The sequence below is a fragment of the Eutrema salsugineum genome, unplaced genomic scaffold (genome assembly GCF_000478725.1).
Source record: "Eutrema salsugineum unplaced genomic scaffold, Eutsalg1_0 scaffold_11, whole genome shotgun sequence".
NCBI lineage: Eukaryota > Viridiplantae > Streptophyta > Magnoliopsida > Brassicales > Brassicaceae > Eutrema > Eutrema salsugineum.
Genome location: NW_006256901.1, coordinates 6,540,769 through 6,562,253, shown reverse-complemented (window position 1 = coordinate 6,562,253; position 21,485 = coordinate 6,540,769). Strand labels below are relative to the sequence as shown.

The window sequence follows — 21,485 nt, the reverse complement described above, 5'->3', positions numbered from 1 at the left end:
ATGGCTAAAGACATCGATCTTGCTCTCCAGAAACTTTCCCTCCTCTCTGAAGAAGACGAGGAACCATATGAGATGCCAGACCTCCCTGAATTCAAATCCTGTGTTCGAAGTAAATTCAGTATTCTTGGCCGCGCTCTAAACCCCGACTGTCAAAGAATGTCAAGCCTCATACTTGACATGCCTCGAAAGTGGCAGAAGTATGATCGTGTTTGTGGCCTTGCTCTGTCTAATGATCGATTTCAGTTCATCTTTGATTATGAGAATGACTTGCTGGATATCCTCAACAAAGGTGCACAAACCTACAACGACTGGTCCTTGGTGATTGAACGCTGGGTTGAGCAGCCTCCGCCGGACTATCTTCAATTCCTTACCGTGTGAGTCCAACTTCGGAACGTACCAGTTAATTACTACACTACTCCAGCGCTCACTAAGCTTGGTGACTTCGCCGGAGAGGTGATTGAAGTAGCTTTTGATCCCAATAAACCTCACAATCGAGATTACGTTCGAGTTAAAGTAAAGGTTGATGTCTCGAAGCCTCTTCGTAGGTCAAAAATCATCAAGCTCCCAGATGGTACAACTGTCACCATTCTCTACAACTACGAACGAGTTCAAAAGCGTTGTTTTACTTGTCAACGACTCACCCACGCTCAAGACAAGTGTCCTATCTTCAAGAGTCTCAAGTCCTCTGCGCCTCAGAGTAAAACAGACGTTTCCTCTGCTTCCAAATCATCTCCACCATCTGTTCTCCAGCCTGGCGATCCTCTATTTGGTGTCCTGGACCAGTTGATTTCTCCTGCCAATCCATCCTATACTCGCATTGCTGAAGATGTTCTCCAAGAAATGCGTCTTTACTTAGCTTCTGCAAGTGATTCTGAGCGTCGCCTTTTTGAGGAACGACTTAAATCCACTGTTGCCTCCATTCAGATAAATCCGGTTGCAGAACGTTCCATTCTACAGAATCAAGCTCCACCAGCTACTACTAAAGACATAGACAAAGGCAAAGGAATCGTTTTTGGATACGAACACAAAGCTTCTCCTGCTCCTAAGCTAATGAATTCTGCTTTTCCAGCGATCAATCCTTTTGATCTTGACTTGTTACGTGTCCAACAAGCATCACTGAAAGAGGCTCAAATTATATTTAACTTTCAATCTCAGATGCCACCTCCTTCCCAGTTTGCACTTGACGCTGGTCCCTCTGGCTCTGCACCAAAGAGAGCTCCTCGACGCCGTATCTCTACCAGTACTAGTGTCTCTGCATCTGCTACAAGGATATCTACAACTTCGTCTAAGAAACGTAAGAGTGTTGACAAAGGAAAAGCTGATGATCATGGTGGTCGCTCCCTCAAGTCCAAAGTTTGCAGGAATGCTAATTCTCAGGTGGTCCCTACTGAAGGGCCACTGAACCAATGACGCGACTCATTAGCTGGAATTGCCAGGGTCTTGGTGGTCCGCAGAACCTGGTGATTCCCCGTCTCCGAGAATTTTGCTCTGCTTATTCTCCGGAGTTCCTCTTTCTTATGGAGACTAAAAAATGTAGGGATATTTTGGTTGATCTTAAAGTTTGGTTGGGGTTTGACAATGTAATCACGGTAGAACCTATCGGCTTAAGTGGCGGTTTGGCTTTTTTTCTGGAAAAAATCTGTTCAGCTGGATGTAAACTATGTTGATAAAAATATGATCGATGTTTTGGTGTATTCGGATAAGGGCTCTTGGTTTCTTTCTTGCATCTATGGAGATCCCATTGAACATACTAGACACATTTTGTGGGAACGTATTATGCGTATCAGTACCTCTATGCGTCAGCCTTGGAGTCTCATAGGGGATTTTAATGCAATCCTTCATAATGGTGAAAAGATTGGTGGCCCCTCTCGTAGTGACTCCTTTTTCAAGCCTTTTGTAGATATGATAACATCCGGTGGCTTTGAAGAACTTCCTAGTTCGGGTAATGCTTTCACTTGGTCAGGCATGCGGCATACTCACTGGATTCAATCGCGTCTTGACTGTTTTTTTTGTCAATAAGGCTTGGCTTAATTTCTACCCTCGAGCTAAGCAAGTGTTTCTGGATAAACGTGGCTCGGATCATCGGCCGGTTTTTGTTAATACTGATCCGGATGCTCCATTATCCCGCGGTCGCTTTAGGTTTGATAAAAAATATCTTCTTTATCCTTCCTTTCGCGAGACGGTGTCCTCTGCTTGGAACTCCTCTCAACTTCGGTCTTCCTCTTCAGTGTTCTCCTCTTTGTCTTATTGCCGTAAAGAGATTGGTAAACGGAAGCGTTCTGAATCACTGAACTCTAGATCCAATATCATCGCCTTACAACAACAACTGGAGGCGGAAGAATATTCTGCTTCTCCACGGTTGCTTAGAGTCCATGATCTTAAAAGACAGCTTATAGAAGCTTATAAGCTTGAGGAGCTTCATTGGTCTCAAAAAAGTAAAGATCAGTGGCTTTGCTTGGGGGATAATAATACGGAATACTTCCACAATGCTGTCAGAATGGATCGTTCAAGAAGCTATATTGAGACCCTTTGTGATGATAAAGGCATTGAAGCTCGTAGTGAAGAGGCTAAAGGAAACATTGCGGTTAAATATTATGAAAATCTCTTCGCTTCCACGTCCTGTGCCTCCTCTGGTTTTGATTTCTCAGCGTTTCCTAAGCGAGTCTCGGATGATATCAACTCTCAATTAATTAAACCTATTTCAGATGAAGAAATCAAAGCAGCGGTCTTCTCCATTAAAGGTTCAAGCGCCCCGGGTGCTGACGGAATGTCTTCTCATTTCTTTCAACAGTTCTGGACACTTGTGGGCTCTCAAGTTTCTTCTGAGATACATCGTTTCTTCCAGACTGGAGACTTGCCTCCTGAATGGAACTTTACTCAGATATGTCTCTTGCCAAAGACTACTAATCCACGGCTGATGACCCATCTTCGTCCAATCAGTCTTTGCTATGTAATGTACAAAGCAGTTTCAAAAATCCTCATGAAACGCTTACAACCCTTTATGGACTCATTGATCTCGCCTGCTCAGTCAGCCTTCATTGCTAATCGCCTGATCACGGACAACATTTTAATAGCTCATGAGCTTGTCCATAGCCTTCATACTCTCCCAACCATCTCACAATCTTACTTGATTATCAAGTCCGATATGTCGAAGGCTTTTGACAGAATTGAGTGGAGGTATATCGAATAGGTTTTACATGGTTTTGGCTTTCACCCTCAGTGGATCTCTTGGATTATGACCTGTATATCTACGGTGTCATACTCGGTGCTGCTCAATGGTTCTCCTCATGGTCTTCTCTTTCCACAGAAAGGAATTCGTCAAGGTGATCCCATCTCCCCATTTCTCTTTGCTCTATGTACGGAGGGTCTTTCATTCTTGATAGACAAGGCTGTGAATTCGGGTGAGTTATCAGGCATTCAATTCTCTTCTCATGGACCTGCTATATCCCACCTCTTATTTGCCGACGATAGTTTGTTTGTTTGCAAAGCCGATGTGGATCAGTGCCGCAAGCTTCAAGACATCTTGACCACATATTGCAATGCTACAGGCCAACGTATAAATCTTGATAAGTCTTACATCACTTTTGGCACTCGTGTCTCTACTTCTCTGAAAGACGAAATCAAGGACTTGTTTGGTATTACACAAGAGGGTGGTACTAATTCCTATCTTGGCCTACCGGAGAGTTTCATTTCTTCTAAGACGGAGCTGTTTTCTTACATCTCCAAAAAGCTCAAGTCCAGATTCTCGGGTTGGAATTCTAGGTATCTCTCCTTCGGTGGAAAGGAAGTTCTGCTTAAAGCTGTGGCAATGGCTCTGCCCCTTCATGCCATGTCCTGTTTCCGTTTGCCAAAGCAGACTTGTAAATCTCTCTCGACGGCTATGGCTGATTTCTGGTGGAGTTCTGGTGAGTCTCGTAAAAAGATTCATTGGAATAAACTCTGTTTGCCAAAAGACAAAGGTGGGCTTGGCTTTCGAGATTTGGAGTCCTTTAATCAAGCGTTGCTTGCAAAACAAGCTTGACGACTTCTTTCCAATCCTACTTGCTTGTTTGCCAAGCTCTACCAAAGCCGTTACTTTCCAGATGGAGATTTTCTCTCCTCTCCTCTTGGTTCTAAACCATCCTTCGCCTGGCGAAGTATCGTTTTTGGTCGGGATCTCCTTCGTCAAGGGTTAGCTCCACGTATTGGAAATGGGCGTTCTAAACTTGTTTGGATTGATTCATGGCTGTGGGATGGCGAGAGATGGAGCCCCCCCCCCCCCCCCCTTAATGAAGAATTGCCTTGTTAATGTTGATATGCGGGTTTCTCAACTCATTGATGCTACCAGACGTGATTGGAATCGTGATCTATTACAAGATCCTTTCTATCCAGATGATGTTGCTCGAATCTGCACAACAAAGCCCCTCGTGGATTGTAATGATTTCTGGACATGGACGCCTTCACGAAATGGCATCTTTACGGTTAAATCAGCCTATACTCTGGCATCTCAGTCTTTCTTAGCCTCATCCTTCCAAGAAGCTAACCAACTTCCCTCCATTAATCCTTTGAAATCAAAGATTTGGGACCTCAAAACTTCTCCCAAAATCAAGTCCTTTCTTTGGCGAGCCTTGAGTGATGCCCTTCATTCTAGAGGTGTCAAATGTGATTCTCGATGTCAAATATGCGGATCTGAAGGAGAATCTGTAAATCATATCTTGTTTGTCTGTCCATTGGCTCGTCAAATATGGGCTCTCTCCAACTTCCCTTCGCCTCCAAATGGTTTCCATGCTTCTTCCACTGCGGTAAACTTCAGTTATCTTCTTAACACTTACAAGAACTACTCCATTCCTCTGGACATTCGACGAGTTTTCCTGTGGATTCTTTGGATCCTATGGAAGAATCGAAACAAAATGGTTTTTGAAGGGCAAGTTTATGCCGCTCCATTGACAATCAAGAAGATTTTTGCAGACGCTGATCAGTGGTTTCTAGCTCAAAGGGTTAACTCCACCATAGAATCAGGAATTAATGGTGTATCAAGCTCTTCTTCACAATGTCCTCGTAAATGGAAGCGGCCTGAACCTCCCTGGTTAAAATGTAATATCGGCTTCTCTTGGTCCCCTGTCAAACGGCTTTCTGGTGCATCTTGGATTCTTCGTGACTCATCTGGAAAGGTACTTCTTCATAGTCGAAGAGCATTTAGTAATCTAAATTCTCTCCTTGAAGTTCAAGTACATTGTCTCTTGTGGGCAATAGATTGCATGAAGCATCATAAATGCATTAATGTTGTTTTTGCGATAAACTCGAAGAATGTCACAAGATTGGTCTCTCAGTCGCCTCTTTGGCCAAGTTTTAGACATATCAGTGATGATATCTTCTCGGCTCTTTCGGCTTTTCGACAATGGAAGGTAGTGTATGAGCCTTACCATGCCAATACTCCAGCCTCTTTGATCGCTTCAAGTGTTACAAGAGACAGAAGAAGGATGCAATCCTATGTTGCGACTGGAGCTCCTCGGTGGCTAAACTCAATTTTGCAGTCTGAGAGACCTTAGCCCTCTGTTTTTATCTTCTATGTTTTTTTTAAGACTTTGTCTAGCTTTCGGTATCTTAATGCTTTTTTTGTATTCTTCGGACGATTGAATGGTGTAACACCATTCCTATTAATCCAAAAGATGTTCAAAAAAAAAAAAAAATGTCATCGCTATATTACTTTATTAGCTTGGTCTATTTAGAAATGTTTAATCCGAAATTTTGAGTTTTTGTCAGTTTGAACCAAAAAAACGGAGTAACAAACCTAACATCGATTCGATACAATTTGGATTGCTTTTAGTTCAAAACTAATTAAATTATCGCAAGTTTTAAAACCTTACAAACCTTCACCACGATCCAATATTGTATTAAGTTGGGATTATCCGAATTGATAAGACAAATGACCACTTTACAAACCTTGACACTATAGTACATATGTGTAATTAATGTGTTTGGGTGGTTATGGTGCAGAAGAAACAGGCCATCTTGATCACCTGACGACAATCCATAGGCGCGTTCTTGGTGCTAATTTTCATGTACCTGCAGGGTGGAAGGGATTCTGCCTAAAACATTGCGATAAGGTCCGAGGTATTCCAGATCGTATACCTAAATCCCCACCCCCGTCTCGAAGGCTTTCCAAAGGCAAAAACAAATGATCCCACAATTTTCAGATGAAAATGTATTTTGACAATTTGTCACCATAAATGTAATATTCTGTTATTTTCGTGCAAAATAAAAGCAACTTGTATGCTGATGTGTTCGTTCGTTCTGGTTTTTTTAGTATGGTGAGACGCGTGTTGTTGTTACGATTTGATTTCATTTCAGATCTGAGTTTGTTGGTATTATATCTCTACAATATTATTATTTAAGAAGTCTATTTAACAAAATACTCAGAAAAAGACAATATTTACGATCTATGCCAAATAATGAAGAAAATCTGTTTGGACACATGTTTAATTTGGGGTATAATCGACCGAGTTGACTGAGTTAACTCAGCTTTTAAAAAAACCCGACCCAATACTTGGAAAAAAACGCGGATCTAATCACTTAAAACAAACCAAAGTCATCCAAACCGGTTTGCAACTTATGATTTGATTTTGCATATGGTTTAAAATCTTTCTTAGGTATGGAGAGTGGATGAATTATCTTTTTGGCAATCTTTAAAAAAACAGAAAATAGAATATTACTTTCGTATATATCCGGATGAACATTTTAAGATAACAACAACACCTAAAATCTCGACATTCCATAACCCACATCCAAATATTAAAGGATATTAACTAATATTCGATTCTAAAACAACCTCCGAAGATCTTCCATTATTTCAAAATAACTTGACAATCAATCTTTTATTTAACCTATCGTCAACTTCATCAATCTATATAAATAGATCACCAAGCAAAGAACATACCTCACCAATTTGAGGCTCCAATCACTCTATTGAAGAACGTCAAGCGATCAAGCCTTTTAAAATCCTGCATACATAAAAATACAGTTTCAGTTATCATTTCCACCTTTGTATTTTATTTTCTTTTTCTACAGCAAATCTATCTATATAAAGTACAAGTTGAGTCACTTCCTCTCTAAAAAAGTGACACATCAGCATATCCACCCATCAATTTGACCCATTTTATGACCCAATTTACCCATATTAATTTCTTAATATATACATCATTTACTATAGCTTTAAACTAAATATTTTCATCTATTTATTATATAATTTTGAGAATTTAAATTTATGTATACAAGTTTTCCTAAAAGGAATATGAAAGGTTTTTTTATATTTTATATTATCTTATTATATAAAGTATCAACTTTCAAAGTTGCTAACTCACCAGATGTTGACAAGTGACAGTTTGGTGCTTTAGGATGTTGACATGTGTCAAAAAAAATTTTATTTATTAAATTATTAAAATTATTAACGAAAAGGAAAACTCTAAAATTACAAATTTAGAAAAAATATTTTCTTTAGTAATAATCAAAAAAGTTAAATCATAAACCCAAAAAGATTAAAAGTTTTTTCAAAAAAGGAAATTTTTTCTCCAGAAAATATATTTACAAAAAAAAATTCATAAACTAAATTATTTTCTTTAGTAATAACCAAAAAGGAAAATCATAAAAGTAAATCATAAACGAAAAAGGATTAAAATTTTTTCAAAAAGGAAAATTTTTTCCAGAAAACAAAATTTACAAAAAAAATCCATAAACTAAAAAGGATTGAAAGAATTTTACTTTTCTTAGAAATCATAAACTCTAAAAAATTAGAAATAATCACCCTTACATAAATGCATCTACTCTCTCATAATTTTACATCAATCACAAAAACAAAATCCTAAAAATTTGATTATACGCTAAAAATAATTTACAAAACAAATTCATAAACTAAAAAGGATTGAAAGAATTTTTCTTTTCTTAGAAATCATAAACCCCCAAAAATTAGAAATAATTACCCTTATATAAAGGTATATACTCTCTCATAATGTTATATCAATCACAAAAACACAATCCTAAAAATTTGATTATACGCTAAGACTTACAAAAAGTTGCAGCCACTTTCAAATATAAATCTTTAATTCCGAGAGGTATGTTTTTCATAAGAGAAAGTCTAATATTTTCAATCTAATATATGCGTCTTTTAATTAATACTCTTTTCAATATATGTGTATTTATAATGGTATCAATCTATTAATACTTTATGAATAGAAAGTATTTAATCTACGTGTATTACTTTATGAATAGAAAGTTTAATTGTATCAATCTATGAAAATTTTTTTTACTACTTTTCTGAATCTTTTTTCAGGTACAACATATTGTCAAAAAAATAACGAATCCAGCCAATTATTTAACATTAGATAATTTTTTAACTAGGGGTTATCAAAAATTATTTTTGAATAATTTAAAATGAATTTTAATATTAGTTTTCAATTTTTACCCGCCTATCAGGCGGGTCCTTATCTAGTAATTAATACTAACCAATATTATTCATTTGGCTTTTCAGAACAAAACTGCACCATTTATGAGATGACAACGATCTAAGAGTTGAAGGATTAACATTTTACCGGAACTTGAAGATTGTCTTTAAGCTTCTTCCTCTTTTCTTTGTGAGCATTTGTTGCTTTAAATATATCACTCTTATTACCTCATTTCTTAATCTCTTGAGTGCTTAACAAATTCATCTGGAATGAACTCTCTAACTTGACCAACACAAGCAGCTGATTCGGCGGGTTGAAGATGATGGTACTTTTTCCTTCGAAAAGTATGTTCATTTCCAGACAAAGGAATGAGAATGTCTGAGAAGAAATCATCTGTTTCATACATTTTAAACAAATGTTCATCAGATTATCACTCAAACTAACTATTAAGTGCTGAACAGAGTATCCAAAACAGTCAATTCAAGTATTACAAGAAAGACCCAAATCGTTTCCCATTAACAGAGTAACTTTGTCCAAGAGGATTACCTGTTTTGGATGGCTCCAATAACAAAACTGTGACCGTAATTGAACCTTCCTACATGTTGTTTTCTATTGTACCTTCCCATTTTATTGCTCAGAACGTGATGTAGTAGGATCTATAAATATAAATTTGATGCATTTTTTTAGTATTTTTAATAATAAAATCAACTACTCTTCTCCCAATGGAACAAAATATAAAAGTCCCATAGATTGGTGGAATTTCATAAACGTCAGCAAGAATGACTTTTACAAACAAAATCCTAGACTGGAACAGAGAAATTAGACAAACCTTAAATTCACAGCAGTAAGAGCAAGTACTACAATGTGAGAAAAGATGCGTGAACTGGACAGAAAATCAGAACCTGTGAGGAAGAGAAGAGGCAGACAACGTAAGTATGCATTATTATTTATTATTATGGTATATGAACAGATGACGGAGGGTCCATTTGATTTGAAAGAATTCCTCGACGCCCTCGGGGAACTCCTTAAAGAAGAAGATTAAATGAGAGACAGTCTGATCAAGGAAGTGCTGTCTCGTTGTTTTGCAATGCTGTTTAGTTTGTGAGATTAACTCGTATTTGTCAGACTAGTTTGATTCATCTCGTTGCTTGAAACAAACCGACGCAGAAGCGTCTTTTGGGATAAATGCATTGGTTTTAACATTCTTTGCATTGGTTAAACTACATTCTAACGCACTTAGAGTTAGAAATGTGTTACAAGTTTAACAGGACAAACATCACCTTTTCGTTCACGATGACTTGAATATACGATGCATAACGACGAGTTAAAAATTCACTACGTTTAGGTTTCACTTCCCAACGATCGTGTCTCTCTTTGTAAGAAAAAAACTACAGAAGAAATGTTTTGAATCTTATCTACCATTATTGTCGCCAAAACTACAGAACAACACTAAAGCTTAAACCTGCCTTACAAGCAGAAGAGGATTCGGAGCCTTATCAGCAGTTTCAATCTTCTCATTATCGGCGGTTGGAGTAGGAGCGGGAGAAACGACCTCCGGTGTTTCTGTTGCAGGTGTAGTAGGTTTTGGAACAGAAATCGGGACTGCAGTGACTTCTTCAGTCAAGTAACCCGACCCGTGACCCATTAACCCTACTCCATCCAACGGTCCGATACCAATCTCACACACAAAGTTACGGTCTTTCCTCCTACACTATATAAAAACCCCATTTGTACTTGTTCCTCATTGAATCAAAAACCCCTTTCCAAGTTTTCCAATTTTCCACTGAACAAACCCGTTCAACCAAATTTCTCCATGGATCCTCAGCAACGTAGAACTGAAACCCGTCACCGTCCTCCCGTCGGTGAACCCGGAGGCGACGTGTCTTCGATTTTCATTGCGTTTGGTGTTTTCATCGCCATCGCCGCTTTGGTATATGTCATCTCTTATTAAAGATTCGTTGTTGTTTATACACGCTTCCTACTTTTTAATCCTTTACTGAATCTGTTTCTCCTTAACATGTTTAGATACTTCCTTTGATTTTGAGTATACCCTCGATCGCAATGTTGGACCTTTGTACACGTAGTTGACTTAAAGTTGATGACTTTATATTTTCTTCAACCAAAGTTTTTGTTTTTTGCTTCGTTTTAGTTTTGTAGATTGGTGTGTTTGTAACCACACATGTTTAGATACCTGTTTGGGAGACAAAGAAACTCATTACTGATTTCGTTTTTCTTCCATAAGTTTTGATTGATCTTGCTCTGTGTTGCTGTCGAGTAGTTCATTTTACATAATTTGGTTGTCAATTTTCACTTTTATCATGGTTTTTGAGAAAGATTTTTTTACTTTGTGTAATGGGTTAGCAGGTTATGTTTCCTTCATCGTTGGTGCACCAAGTTCCTGAAGGTTACGTTGGAGCGTATTGGAGAGGTGGTGCTCTTCTGAACATCATTACAGAGCCTGGTATTATTACTAGTTATCCCCCTTTTCTCAGTGTTATCACGGTTTCGTTCTTCTGCTGTTTTCCGATTTGAAACACCTTTTGTTGCTTCAGGTTTTCAACTGAAGCTCCCTTTCATTACTAACTACGAGCCTGTTCAAGTTACTCTCCAAACAGATCAAGTGAGTCTTATACCATAAAGAGCTTGGATGTGTTTAGATTGTAGCTTTTTTAACTATTTAATCTTGTGTGCCCTTAGGTGAAGGATATACCATGTGGTACCAAAGGAGGTGTCATGATTACCTTTGAGAAGATAGAAGTAAGTCCCTAATATATTGGTTTCTCTGCTAGCACTTCCCACTGTTTTCAGTTTGTTGATCTTAATTACATGTATTGACCCGAGTAAAATGATTTTAGGTTGTTAATCGACTGCGTAAGGATTATGTCTATGACACTTTGCTCAACTATGGTGTGGACTATGACAACACATGGATATATGATAAGATTCACCATGAGATCAACCAGTTTTGCAGCTCCTATTCGCTTCAGCAAGTCTACATTGACATCTTTGACCAGGTACTTGAGTAGATTGGGAAGCCGTAGTAACCTTAACGGAAACATATAAGCTTCGATGTTAACTGTTTATAAGATTGTCATTGCTGTTCGAAATTCAGTTCGAATATTATGCTCGTCTTATCGACAGGTTCATAGCAGTGAATGAAGCTTTCTTTTGGATAATGTTTACATTGTGTTTGATGTCTCGACAATGACAATGATAAGTAATTTCACTCAATTAAATGTGTTTCAGATTGATGAGCGAATGAAAGAGGCTCTTCAGGCTGATTGCACACGTTATGCTCCAGGAATTGAGATTATTAGCGTGCGTGTCACAAAGCCGAAGATCCCAGAGAGTGTGAGGCGCAACTTTGAGCAAATGGAAGAGGAACGTACTAAGGTACACTCTTTTTTTATTTGACCCCCTCTGGTTTGCTCATATTTCCAATTCTGTTATAATGCATGATAAATAGGATCCTGTTTAGTAATACAGAACTCAGTTGGAATGTAATGATTTTTGAAGGTCTTGATTGCTATTGAGAAATAAAGAGTTGCTGAGAAAGAGGCAGATACAAAGAAAATAATGGCCATTAGTGAAGCCGAGAAGAACGCCAATGTTAGCAAGATTCTAATGCAACAGAAGCTGACTGAGAAAGACAGTTCAAGGAGAGAAGCAGATGTATCTGGATCGTCAAAAGAGTCTTGCGGATGCAGATTACTACCGGTAATTACCAGTCTTAATTCTCATTTATTTATTTTTTTTTTCTGAAGAATAAACAAACAAAGAACATAGAACAACAGAATATATGGGTCTAATGTTTACTTTTTTAAAAAAAAAATCTGATCAATGTCTCAAGTGTACTGAGAGAAGCTGAAGCAAACAAGTTGAAGCTCACTCCTGAATTTCTCGAACTAAAGTTCATCGATGCCATTGCTCGTAACACCAAAATGTTCTTCGGGGATAAGGTTTTCATTTCTTATTCTCTCCTCTTATTTCTCTGTTTCTGCTGTTCTAAAGAAGTAAATATATCTATACTGTGCAGGTACCTAACATGGTGTTGGATCAAAGGCTGCTTGGGAATTTCCTGAATCATTCGACAAAAGACAAATTTAACGATGGAAACTTGGATATGGCCACTGATTCATAGAACATGTCACTCCTTAAAAACGAAAAAAAAAAACTCTTTTTGTTATCGCATAACCTAGTAGTGAAATTTGGACGCTTATCTTGTTGTGGAGATCATTTTACTGCAACTCTCTCTCCTAATTGGGACTAAAGCTTGTTCGTATTATAATTTAACCTATTTATCAGATTCAAAGCTCCACGGCGTATCAAAGATGTGGTTACAAATATTCTCTATTTTATAAATCAGTCTACGCTTCTATTGTTAGTGTGTAATAAGACTTGGCCGTTAGAGAAATTAATTATTTGAGGGCTAATTTGGTAGATAATTTGGCTTTAACATGTGCTTGATTTTAACGTTGGTTAGGTTGTACAAATTTAAGGTTTTTAAGTGTAGTGGTTTGAGATTTTGACACTTGTGTTTTGGGTAATAAAAAAAAAAGTATCGGATTAAAGTCCATAATTTCTAGGATCCTTAGACCATAAACCATAAACCATATTTGGTTGGTGAATCTTTTACCCGTTATATCTGAACTCATGATGCTGAAAAGTTTATAATTTTGAATGATGAGCTAGTACATAGTTGAATTGGTAAATCACTTTTTAAGTTTAGAAAAATGATTTAAAGGTTAGTCTGTGGATGGATTTGGGCCTTTTGGCTATGGTTCCTCTTTTTGTTTGTACAAAAAAAAAATCCAAGTGGAAAATATCAAACTTTCAGAATTAGTATGGAGTTCATGAGTGATGCTAAAATAGAATCCGAATCAGCATTTCGAAGATAAGAAGGGTTCTAATCGCAAAGGGCTTCGAGCAGAAACTAATAACCGAAATACGGTTTTGAAGTAGATGGACAAATAGAAACATAAGACCAGAATCGAACAAGCAAGCAACCGACACAAACTTGCCTAGTTTCTCCATGATCTAATCTAGAATATAACCCCTCTTTCTCTTTTATTTTATATCGATGACATGGCAATAATATTAATAAACATCCGTGAGAAAAATGCTCGATATGACTTTCACATAATTGTTGTTGTTTTATGTTATTATTATGTACTACTTGTTTTAGTTTACGCATACCAATTGAGATCGGTTATGTGTGAATTTTGAAATTTAAATAATCAAAAAGAGATTGATTTCGGTTCATTACACCAAAAGTAAACAAAATAGTACTCTGTCCGATAAAAAGTCTATATGTAAACAAAAGTCATACATTTAGCCGAAAAAAATACAAAAACAAAAGTCATACTGACGAACGGTCAAGATCGTACTTATTAGGAAAACGTCTGTAAACAAAGTCACTCTAACGAACGGTCAAGATGGTAAGAGCAGCTTCACTAACCAAGATCGAATAAAAATTCCTATCTATCTAAATTAAATCTATAAACTAAGGCAGTTAACGAACGGTACAGATTATAGGTTCGAGTAAAGTCTTTTAAATAAAGCTAAACAAACGCTTACGGTCATGATAAGTCTTTTTAAATAAAATATATAAATATATATATTTCGGGTACCCAGAACCGAACCGAAACCGATAGGTACCGAACCGGAACCGAACCGAAAACATTTCGGTACCTATATGGGTAGAAAAGTCCTCTACCCGAAAGATCCGGAACCGATCGGGTAGGATCCGGAACCGATCCGAATACCCGAATGCCCAGGCCTAATGCCCACAAGAGGGAGATTATAACCAATCAGATTCAACAACTATATGAGATACCGTTTATTCCACCTAATTTTTTGGACTTCGTCCTCGATCAATTATTTGCTTTGGCTCCCATTCCCGGTTAGATTTTGGTTAGACTTAACCGGAAAACCAATTCCTATTAGTTAAACCGTTTCAACATGGACTCGATTTTATAATAATAAAAATAACAAATGTAACTTTCAACAAAAAGAACAAAAAAACAAAAAGTTGACAAAAAAAAAGAACAAAAAAACAAAAAAACTTTCAGCATCTATTTTGATTTTGATTAGACTTCACGAGCTAGTATTTTGTCTCTTTCGCACTTTCGAGTTAGCTCACTGTTTGAACTCCACTTTTATTTTAGGAAAAATGATTGTCAGCTACACAGAGTATAGGGCAACACATGGCTACACATCCGAAGTATTTAAATGCATCTAAAACTACACCAACTATATGGTTAACATGACAGACATGTATGAACTAAATGGTGTTATGTTGCCAACATCACGAACCAATATATGACGATAAATGTACTCAAAACTACACGAAGTAATTTAGCAAAAAACTACACGAACCATATTTATAATAGAAAAATTTATAAAATATGTATCTCTATATATATATATATTATAGTATAATAATCTATAGAAAGTTATTCTTTTAGTTAAATATAGTATTTAAAATTATAGTTATATAAAATTAAAATTAAATTAGTTATCAATGGTCAAAAATTTGTATATTTTATGTTTATGTGCTTTCAAACATCTTGGTAATTTTCTTGCCTATATGTATAATAAAATAATTAAATTAGAAAATATTTTTATTTGACATATTTGTCACTTATATTATAATAACTCTACGTAAAAATATTTTAAATTAAAAATGTGCTAATTTAAGTATGTTGCTATACATATAACCAAGAAAATTACCAATATGTTTTGAAAGCACATAAACATACAATATACAAATTGTTGAACATTGATAATCAATTTCATTTTAATTTTATATAACTATAATTTTTAAATAATTTATTTAACTAAAAGAATAACTTTCAGAGATTATTATACTATAATATATATAGACACATATACATATTTCTATATAAATTTTTCTATTATAAATATAGTCGTGTAGTTTTTTGCTAAATTAGTTCGTGTAGTTTTGAGTACATTTGTCGTCATATATTGGTTCATGATGTTGGCAACATAACACCATTTAGTTCATACATGTCTGTCATGTTAACCATATAGTTAGTGTAGTTTTAGATGCATTTCAATACTTCGGATGTGTAGCCATGTGTTGCCCTATACTCTGTGTAGCTGACAATCATTTTTCTTTTATTTTATTTCGTTTTCCACAGATTGAATCACAATCGAATTATTTTATGTAAACAAACCCTCATGAAAATAATTTTCTAAAAAAAAATAGCTTCGTTTAATTAATATCCTTATCTCCCTCTCCTGTATAAGATAGGATGAGTCAATTATTTCTCCGGTTATATAAATACATCGAAAAGGAAGCAAATCCGAAATCTTTGTCCTTATCTCTACTGGATGTTCTTTTCTTGTGTGTTGTTATCGTCCACGAGTTACATCATTAGACGAAGAGGATGTTGCGTTACTATATTCCCATACCTAAAACGAAAAAGGTAGACTTTTAAAATTTTTTTATCTCTTTCCTTCGAATCTCTTTGTGAGTTTTGCTGAAATTAGTCGATTTCTAGTATTTATGTTGTCTTTGATTGTTTCATTGTTAGTAGTGTTAGATAGTGATTAATGTTCGAGAGATTAACAATATAGAGATTAACAACATTGAACTGGTTTTCAACAGATTGTTTTGTGGAATATATTGAAGTTTAAGGAAAAGAAAACGAACTCTCAGCTTAAAAACATAAGCCTGAACCGTAAACAACCGGAGGATTCCATCAACAGAAGCTTCCATGGAATTGAGGCTATTGTTAAAGAGGTAAAAAAAAAAAATTTGAAAAGCATATGAACTTTTAAGGGTTTTGTTTCTTACTCAACGTTAGAGGGCTGTTTAATTTTGTTATTTTATTCTTTCTAATAACCCTATTTATTTACTCATGAGCTTCTGACTCTATAGTCCAAAAAGCAACAAGTATTTGTTCTTCTGATATTTTGCTTGGAGATTTTTTTTATTTATTTACATATATTCTTGTTTTTGTTTCTTTCTTTTCAGGATCTTGTTAGAATTGAAGCGTACCTTCTTTTACTCCAAAATTTGATAGACAACCTGAATAAGCCTTGTAATCATGACATCAGCATTCGTTTCATTAAAAATCTCAGGATACGATGGAGCAGTGCCTTGAACTTAAATTGCAAGTCTTCGAATGGTCTAAGCCTTGCGAGTATATTTCAGCGTAAAAAATCTCCAACATTCTTCCAAGTTAATAATATGATGTTTGAGCTTCATATGATACTATTTATCTACGCTCTAAAGCTCAGGGAGAAAGCAATGGTGTTAATCTCCACAGGTTATCTTTCTTTTTCTCACTAAATAACCTTCTTCTTCTTTTTGGCACGGGCTTATATTGATGTTTCTTTCTCTAGAACGGGGTAATAACTTACTTTATGTTGATTAAAAGCAGATATGGTTGGATCCACAAAGGCTTATAGAGAAGCCGCTGGTGTTTTTGACTATCTATGTAAGATACGTCACCCTGATTATTCACCTTGGGTGCCTATCGAGAAGCTTCCCGAATTAACATCCTCGGTTTGCTCCTCTTTGAGTCTCCTCTGTTTAGCAGAAGGACAGGTCAGTGTTTTCTCATTTTGCTTCCACCAGATTGTGACTGAAGGGTATCATCATCCAAAACTGTCACTTTTAGCTATATAATTAAGTATTATATTTCGATTGTTACTTGAACAAACTATCACTTGTTCACAAATAAATACTTTTACGTTTATCCGAACGTATTAGGGGTTTGTCCATAAATCTTAGTTTCGTACTTTAATCCCTTAAATCAATCTGCTGAACATTTTGAAAACAGGCTGTGACGGCAAGTAAGGCCAAAGAAAAGGGGACGAGTGCAAGTCTACTGGCAAAACTCCATTACGGTGTCTCGCAATTTGTTGATGAAGCTAATGCTTCTCTCTTATCAAAAACCAGCATTCAAGTTAAAGAGCTCTCGTCCTGCTTTTTGGTAAGTTCCTGTTTGTCGCAGTCTTTTGCTTTAATAAACGAGTCACTCGCCCCTCATAATCTCACCAAAGCTTGAAAGCTTGAGTAGATGCGTGAATCAGAGTTAAGTTCTCATGATTTTGATCAAAGCAGGATTATGTATCGACATTGGGAGCTTTACACGAGCTAAAGAGCGGAAAACACTTAGCGGAAAGCTTGGAATCAGAAGGGCAAGTAGGGGAAGCCATCGGGGTCTTGCGCCGTGCATTGGCCAGAGCGAAAAAGACGACTCAATTCCGGGATGACTCGTGGAAATCGATCTTCAATAAAGAGAGAGAGGAAGTGACTACAATGATGAAAAAGTACGAAAGATTAAACAAATCCATGATGCTTCAACGTATCCCTTTAGATGCTGAATTGCCTACTCTTCAAGGTGACATGATTGTAAAGCTAATCCCTTACCTTGCCACCAAAAGAGGGAAAGAACTTAACTTTGAGTTCCCGTAAGATACCAAATTTACGGTTTCGTTTTTTTGGCGCCTGTTTTTTAATTCAAATAGAAGTGAAGAAATAATACACTGAGATATTTTTTTCTATGAAAAATAAATTAGTAATAATAATTAATGTGTGTGGGTTTATACTCCCTTCGTTTGTTTATTCTATAGTTTTTTTTTCCTTATTTCATAAAGATAGATTTTAAGATTTTAATGTATTTTTAGTAATTCATGGTAATGAATTGTAAATTAAAAATGTGTATATATTATTTGAAGATAATTGAATCATAATTGGTTTAGAGTTATGATAATTTGTTTAGCACAAAAATTTAAAATTAATCTATACTTCTAACTGAACTATCAATTTTTCAGTTTTATGAAACAAATTGAAATATCCACTCTAGCAAATAATTTAAAATAGTGGTATAGTTGCACAAAAAATTGACCGGAGAAAATGGCGGTGCAATTAAAAGCAGAAAACTAAAAAAATAGTTTAATTATAAATAGTAAGAAATGGCAATACAATACGAGATGAAGGTACGAATATGCGATCTGATTGGTTATATTTCAATATAAAAGGTGAAAGATATTACAAATAAAATTTGTTTATAAAGTTATTAGAGTTAACAAAAAAATATGTCTAAAATAAAAGTAGTAAAACCATCAAAGGATATATCGTACTACTACACAATTTTTTAGTAGAAATTTGTACTACCATTATATACAATTATACACCTTGTACCACCTATTGCAATAGCACAAACAAAATACCACCATTATTTTTTGTAATGCTGTTTTCTGTACTTTTTTGTTTGGTTAAGATATTTTTTTCTCCCGTGTATTGCTTTAATAACTACAAGATAAAGGATGTAATCAAAGGGTTCAGCATTTAGAATCTTTTCCAAGAGGCACCAATCAGAGCCTATAATCTTATTTGGAATTTGTTCCCTCTAACGATCAACAAAGTTTTATAGGCCAAAATTGTCGGCAAAACATGAAATAATTTCATTAACATTTTAAAATTATAAAGTTGGTAGTTTATTTCAGGTCTGTATTCGGATACTTTTGGGGCTAATTAACCCTAATTGTGTGCAAGTATTAAGAAAACTCATCGCGGAGATACTTTTCAGGTCTGTATTCGGATACGTTTGGGGCTCATTAACCCTAATTGTGTGCAAGTATTAAGAGAACTCATCGCTAAGAGATAATGAGATCGTAGCAATACCTTCCAAATTAATTAATTTTGCAGAAGTAATAAATTGAATATATAATATAGTTTCTTTTTTAATTCTATGTTAAGGGATATGCTATGGCCACTAGAAAATAGAAAATAGAAAATAGAAAACAAGTGGATGAGATCAACTTGGTTCATTCGAAGAAGGATAAGATATCAGGGCAAGGGATGAGAATTGAACGAATGATTAAGTGGGAGATGCCGTTGGCAGGATGGTTCAAAGTGAACACTGATGGAGCATCACGAGGTAACCCGGGTTTTGCAGCGGCAGGTGGGGTGTTAAGAGATGGTGAGGGACAGTGGTGTAGTGGTTTTGCGTTGAACATAGGTCAGTGCTCCGCTCCTTTGGCTGAGTTATGGGGGGTTTACTACGGCCTGTGTATTATTTGGGAGAGGAGAGTTAGGCAGGTTGTGTTGGAAGTAGACTCTGAAGTGGTTGCGGGTTTTCTACAGACAGGGATTGTTGAGTTACATCCTTTATCCTTCCTGGTACGGATGTGCCATGGCTTTATTAATAGGGATTGGATAGTCCGAAAGAATCATGTGTATAGGGAAGCAAATTATCTTGCTGATGGTTTGGCTACTTATGTGTTTTCTTTGCCTTTTGGTTTTCATGTTTTTGACTATGTTCTGGCGGAGGTTGAGTCTTTATTTCAGGATGATATGTCTGGTCTGGTTAGGACAAGACAGGTTCGATTGTAAGTTTAGTTTGTTGAAATAAAATCGGGAGGCTTTTCTCCCGGGTAATCACCAAAAACAAAAAAAAATAGTAAACATAAAATAGTAAACAAATATCTCATAATTTTACTCATTATATTTTACGTGCAGCTGTGTGACAGTTCATATCCGTTTAATTTATACTTAATACTGTAACTTAATATTGAGAAGAAATAAATGTTTCCATTTCGACTGGTTTAGTCTTTGGACCTAATCATCATCGTGAATAGAAGAAAGAATCTTTGAACGACTGATTTATTATTTTACTCATATAAGACTCTATCACAATGTCAAACTTGGTTTGATCGATCCTAATCTCATCGAAGAGAAGCGTAAAACAAGATTAGCACAAACTTTAAATTAAATAATGTTCACATCAACTATTATGTTTATACGTATAAATGTGATAAACTTAGAATGAACTAGCATTATACAATTACTAATTAGGTCTAGTCGAATATTCCATATGGATTTATCATTAGTACTTAAGTAATACGGGAAGTAGACCAAGAAAAGCATTGGTTGCTTTTAATTCCCATGTTTTGATATCGTCCTAAAGTTTCTGTCAAGAGCTATTTAGGCTTTTAGTGACTGCGAAAGGTCACATAAAAACCTGCTTCGATTAGCTTAACCCATACCTGACCTGTTAATTAATCATATCTTAAGGAAACCCTAATCTGATTCCTGTTCTTTTGGATCTATCATCAAATTATTGTACTAATTTTCTACAAAATTCAAAAATAAAATAATTTATAGAATATATATTGCATTATTACGAATTATTGCTATATACTAGACTCCCCTCTAAAAACAGATATGATGATTTTGAAACTTGTTATTATCACATTGCATATGTGAGCGAGGACCAAAGGATCTATATATCTAACTGAACTGAGTGAAAAAAATATATATAGGGGAAATAAATTACTTGCAGGAGTTGTCAAATCTTTTGATGGTTAAAGAGGGGTACTCTTATGATCTTATCCAAGCTCTATAAAAGAAGGGTAAAAGTAGAGTGAAGACTATCACCTAATAATTTTAGAAAATAGAGTAAACATGATAAATACATCACACGCAAGTGATCTAGTATAATTATTCGAATAACCAAAACATTTAGCTAGCTAGATAAAGTTATTGCAAAACGAAAATTCTCAACAAAAACAAAAAAAACTAGAAACCCATAATTTTTATTAATTTAATTCCAATGAACTTACAAGAGAAAAACGTTACATACATTACCTTAATTAGGGTAAGCATCAAAAATCAATAATTTTCTGTGAAAACAATCAGTTTGAACATATATTTTCCAATGCCAAGATATGATCAGGTTATTGTTGTGAGTGGTCTCAACTCTCAACGCGTTATAACTTATAAATGAAACCCCCTAATACAAATGTATCTTCATGTTCATGCAAAAGTTGAAGGGTATTTATGATGAGTTTATTGCAATAAAAAATGGATCATATGACAAAATAAAGAAACTACGATTACAAAGAAAACTATAGCAATTATATTTTTACATATTTTTCTGGTCAGATGTTTTCCGTTAACCAAAGTTAAATACTTTGATACATATATTTTTTTTTTTTGCTACAAAGTTTACAATTTTGATAGAAATGTGCTATAATTTTTCTCGTGTAAAAGGAAAATACAATATATATATATATATATATCTATGT

The 21,485-nt window shown here is 35.4% G+C and overlaps 3 protein-coding genes across 3 annotated transcripts; all 3 read left to right on the top strand.

Moving 5' to 3' along the window:
• LOC112089786 lies at positions 1 to 1,410 on the top strand. The gene is made up of 2 exons (XM_024160543.1): positions 1 to 289; positions 401 to 1,410. The coding sequence occupies exons 1-2, from the start codon at positions 1 to 3 to the stop codon at positions 1,408 to 1,410; spliced, it is 1,299 nt and encodes a 432-aa protein (XP_024016311.1).
• An 8,613-nt stretch (positions 1,411 to 10,023) lies between these two features.
• LOC18026129 (erlin-2-B) lies at positions 10,024 to 12,727 on the top strand. The gene is given in 10 exon segments (XM_024160719.1): positions 10,024 to 10,347; positions 10,782 to 10,878; positions 10,970 to 11,037; positions 11,115 to 11,174; positions 11,273 to 11,431; positions 11,664 to 11,810; positions 11,934 to 12,082; positions 12,084 to 12,134; positions 12,268 to 12,376; positions 12,454 to 12,727. Coding segments are annotated over 10 exon segments (1,062 nt in total). The 5' UTR covers positions 10,024 to 10,230; the 3' UTR covers positions 12,559 to 12,727.
• Positions 12,728 to 14,589: 1,862 nt separating this feature from the next.
• LOC18026128 lies at positions 14,590 to 17,868 on the top strand. Its single transcript, XM_024160542.1, has 6 exons — positions 14,590 to 14,640; positions 16,051 to 16,185; positions 16,420 to 16,714; positions 16,829 to 16,995; positions 17,231 to 17,383; positions 17,515 to 17,868. The coding sequence occupies exons 1-6, from the start codon at positions 14,590 to 14,592 to the stop codon at positions 17,866 to 17,868; spliced, it is 1,155 nt and encodes a 384-aa protein (XP_024016310.1).
• Positions 17,869 to 21,485: the final 3,617 nt, after the last annotated feature.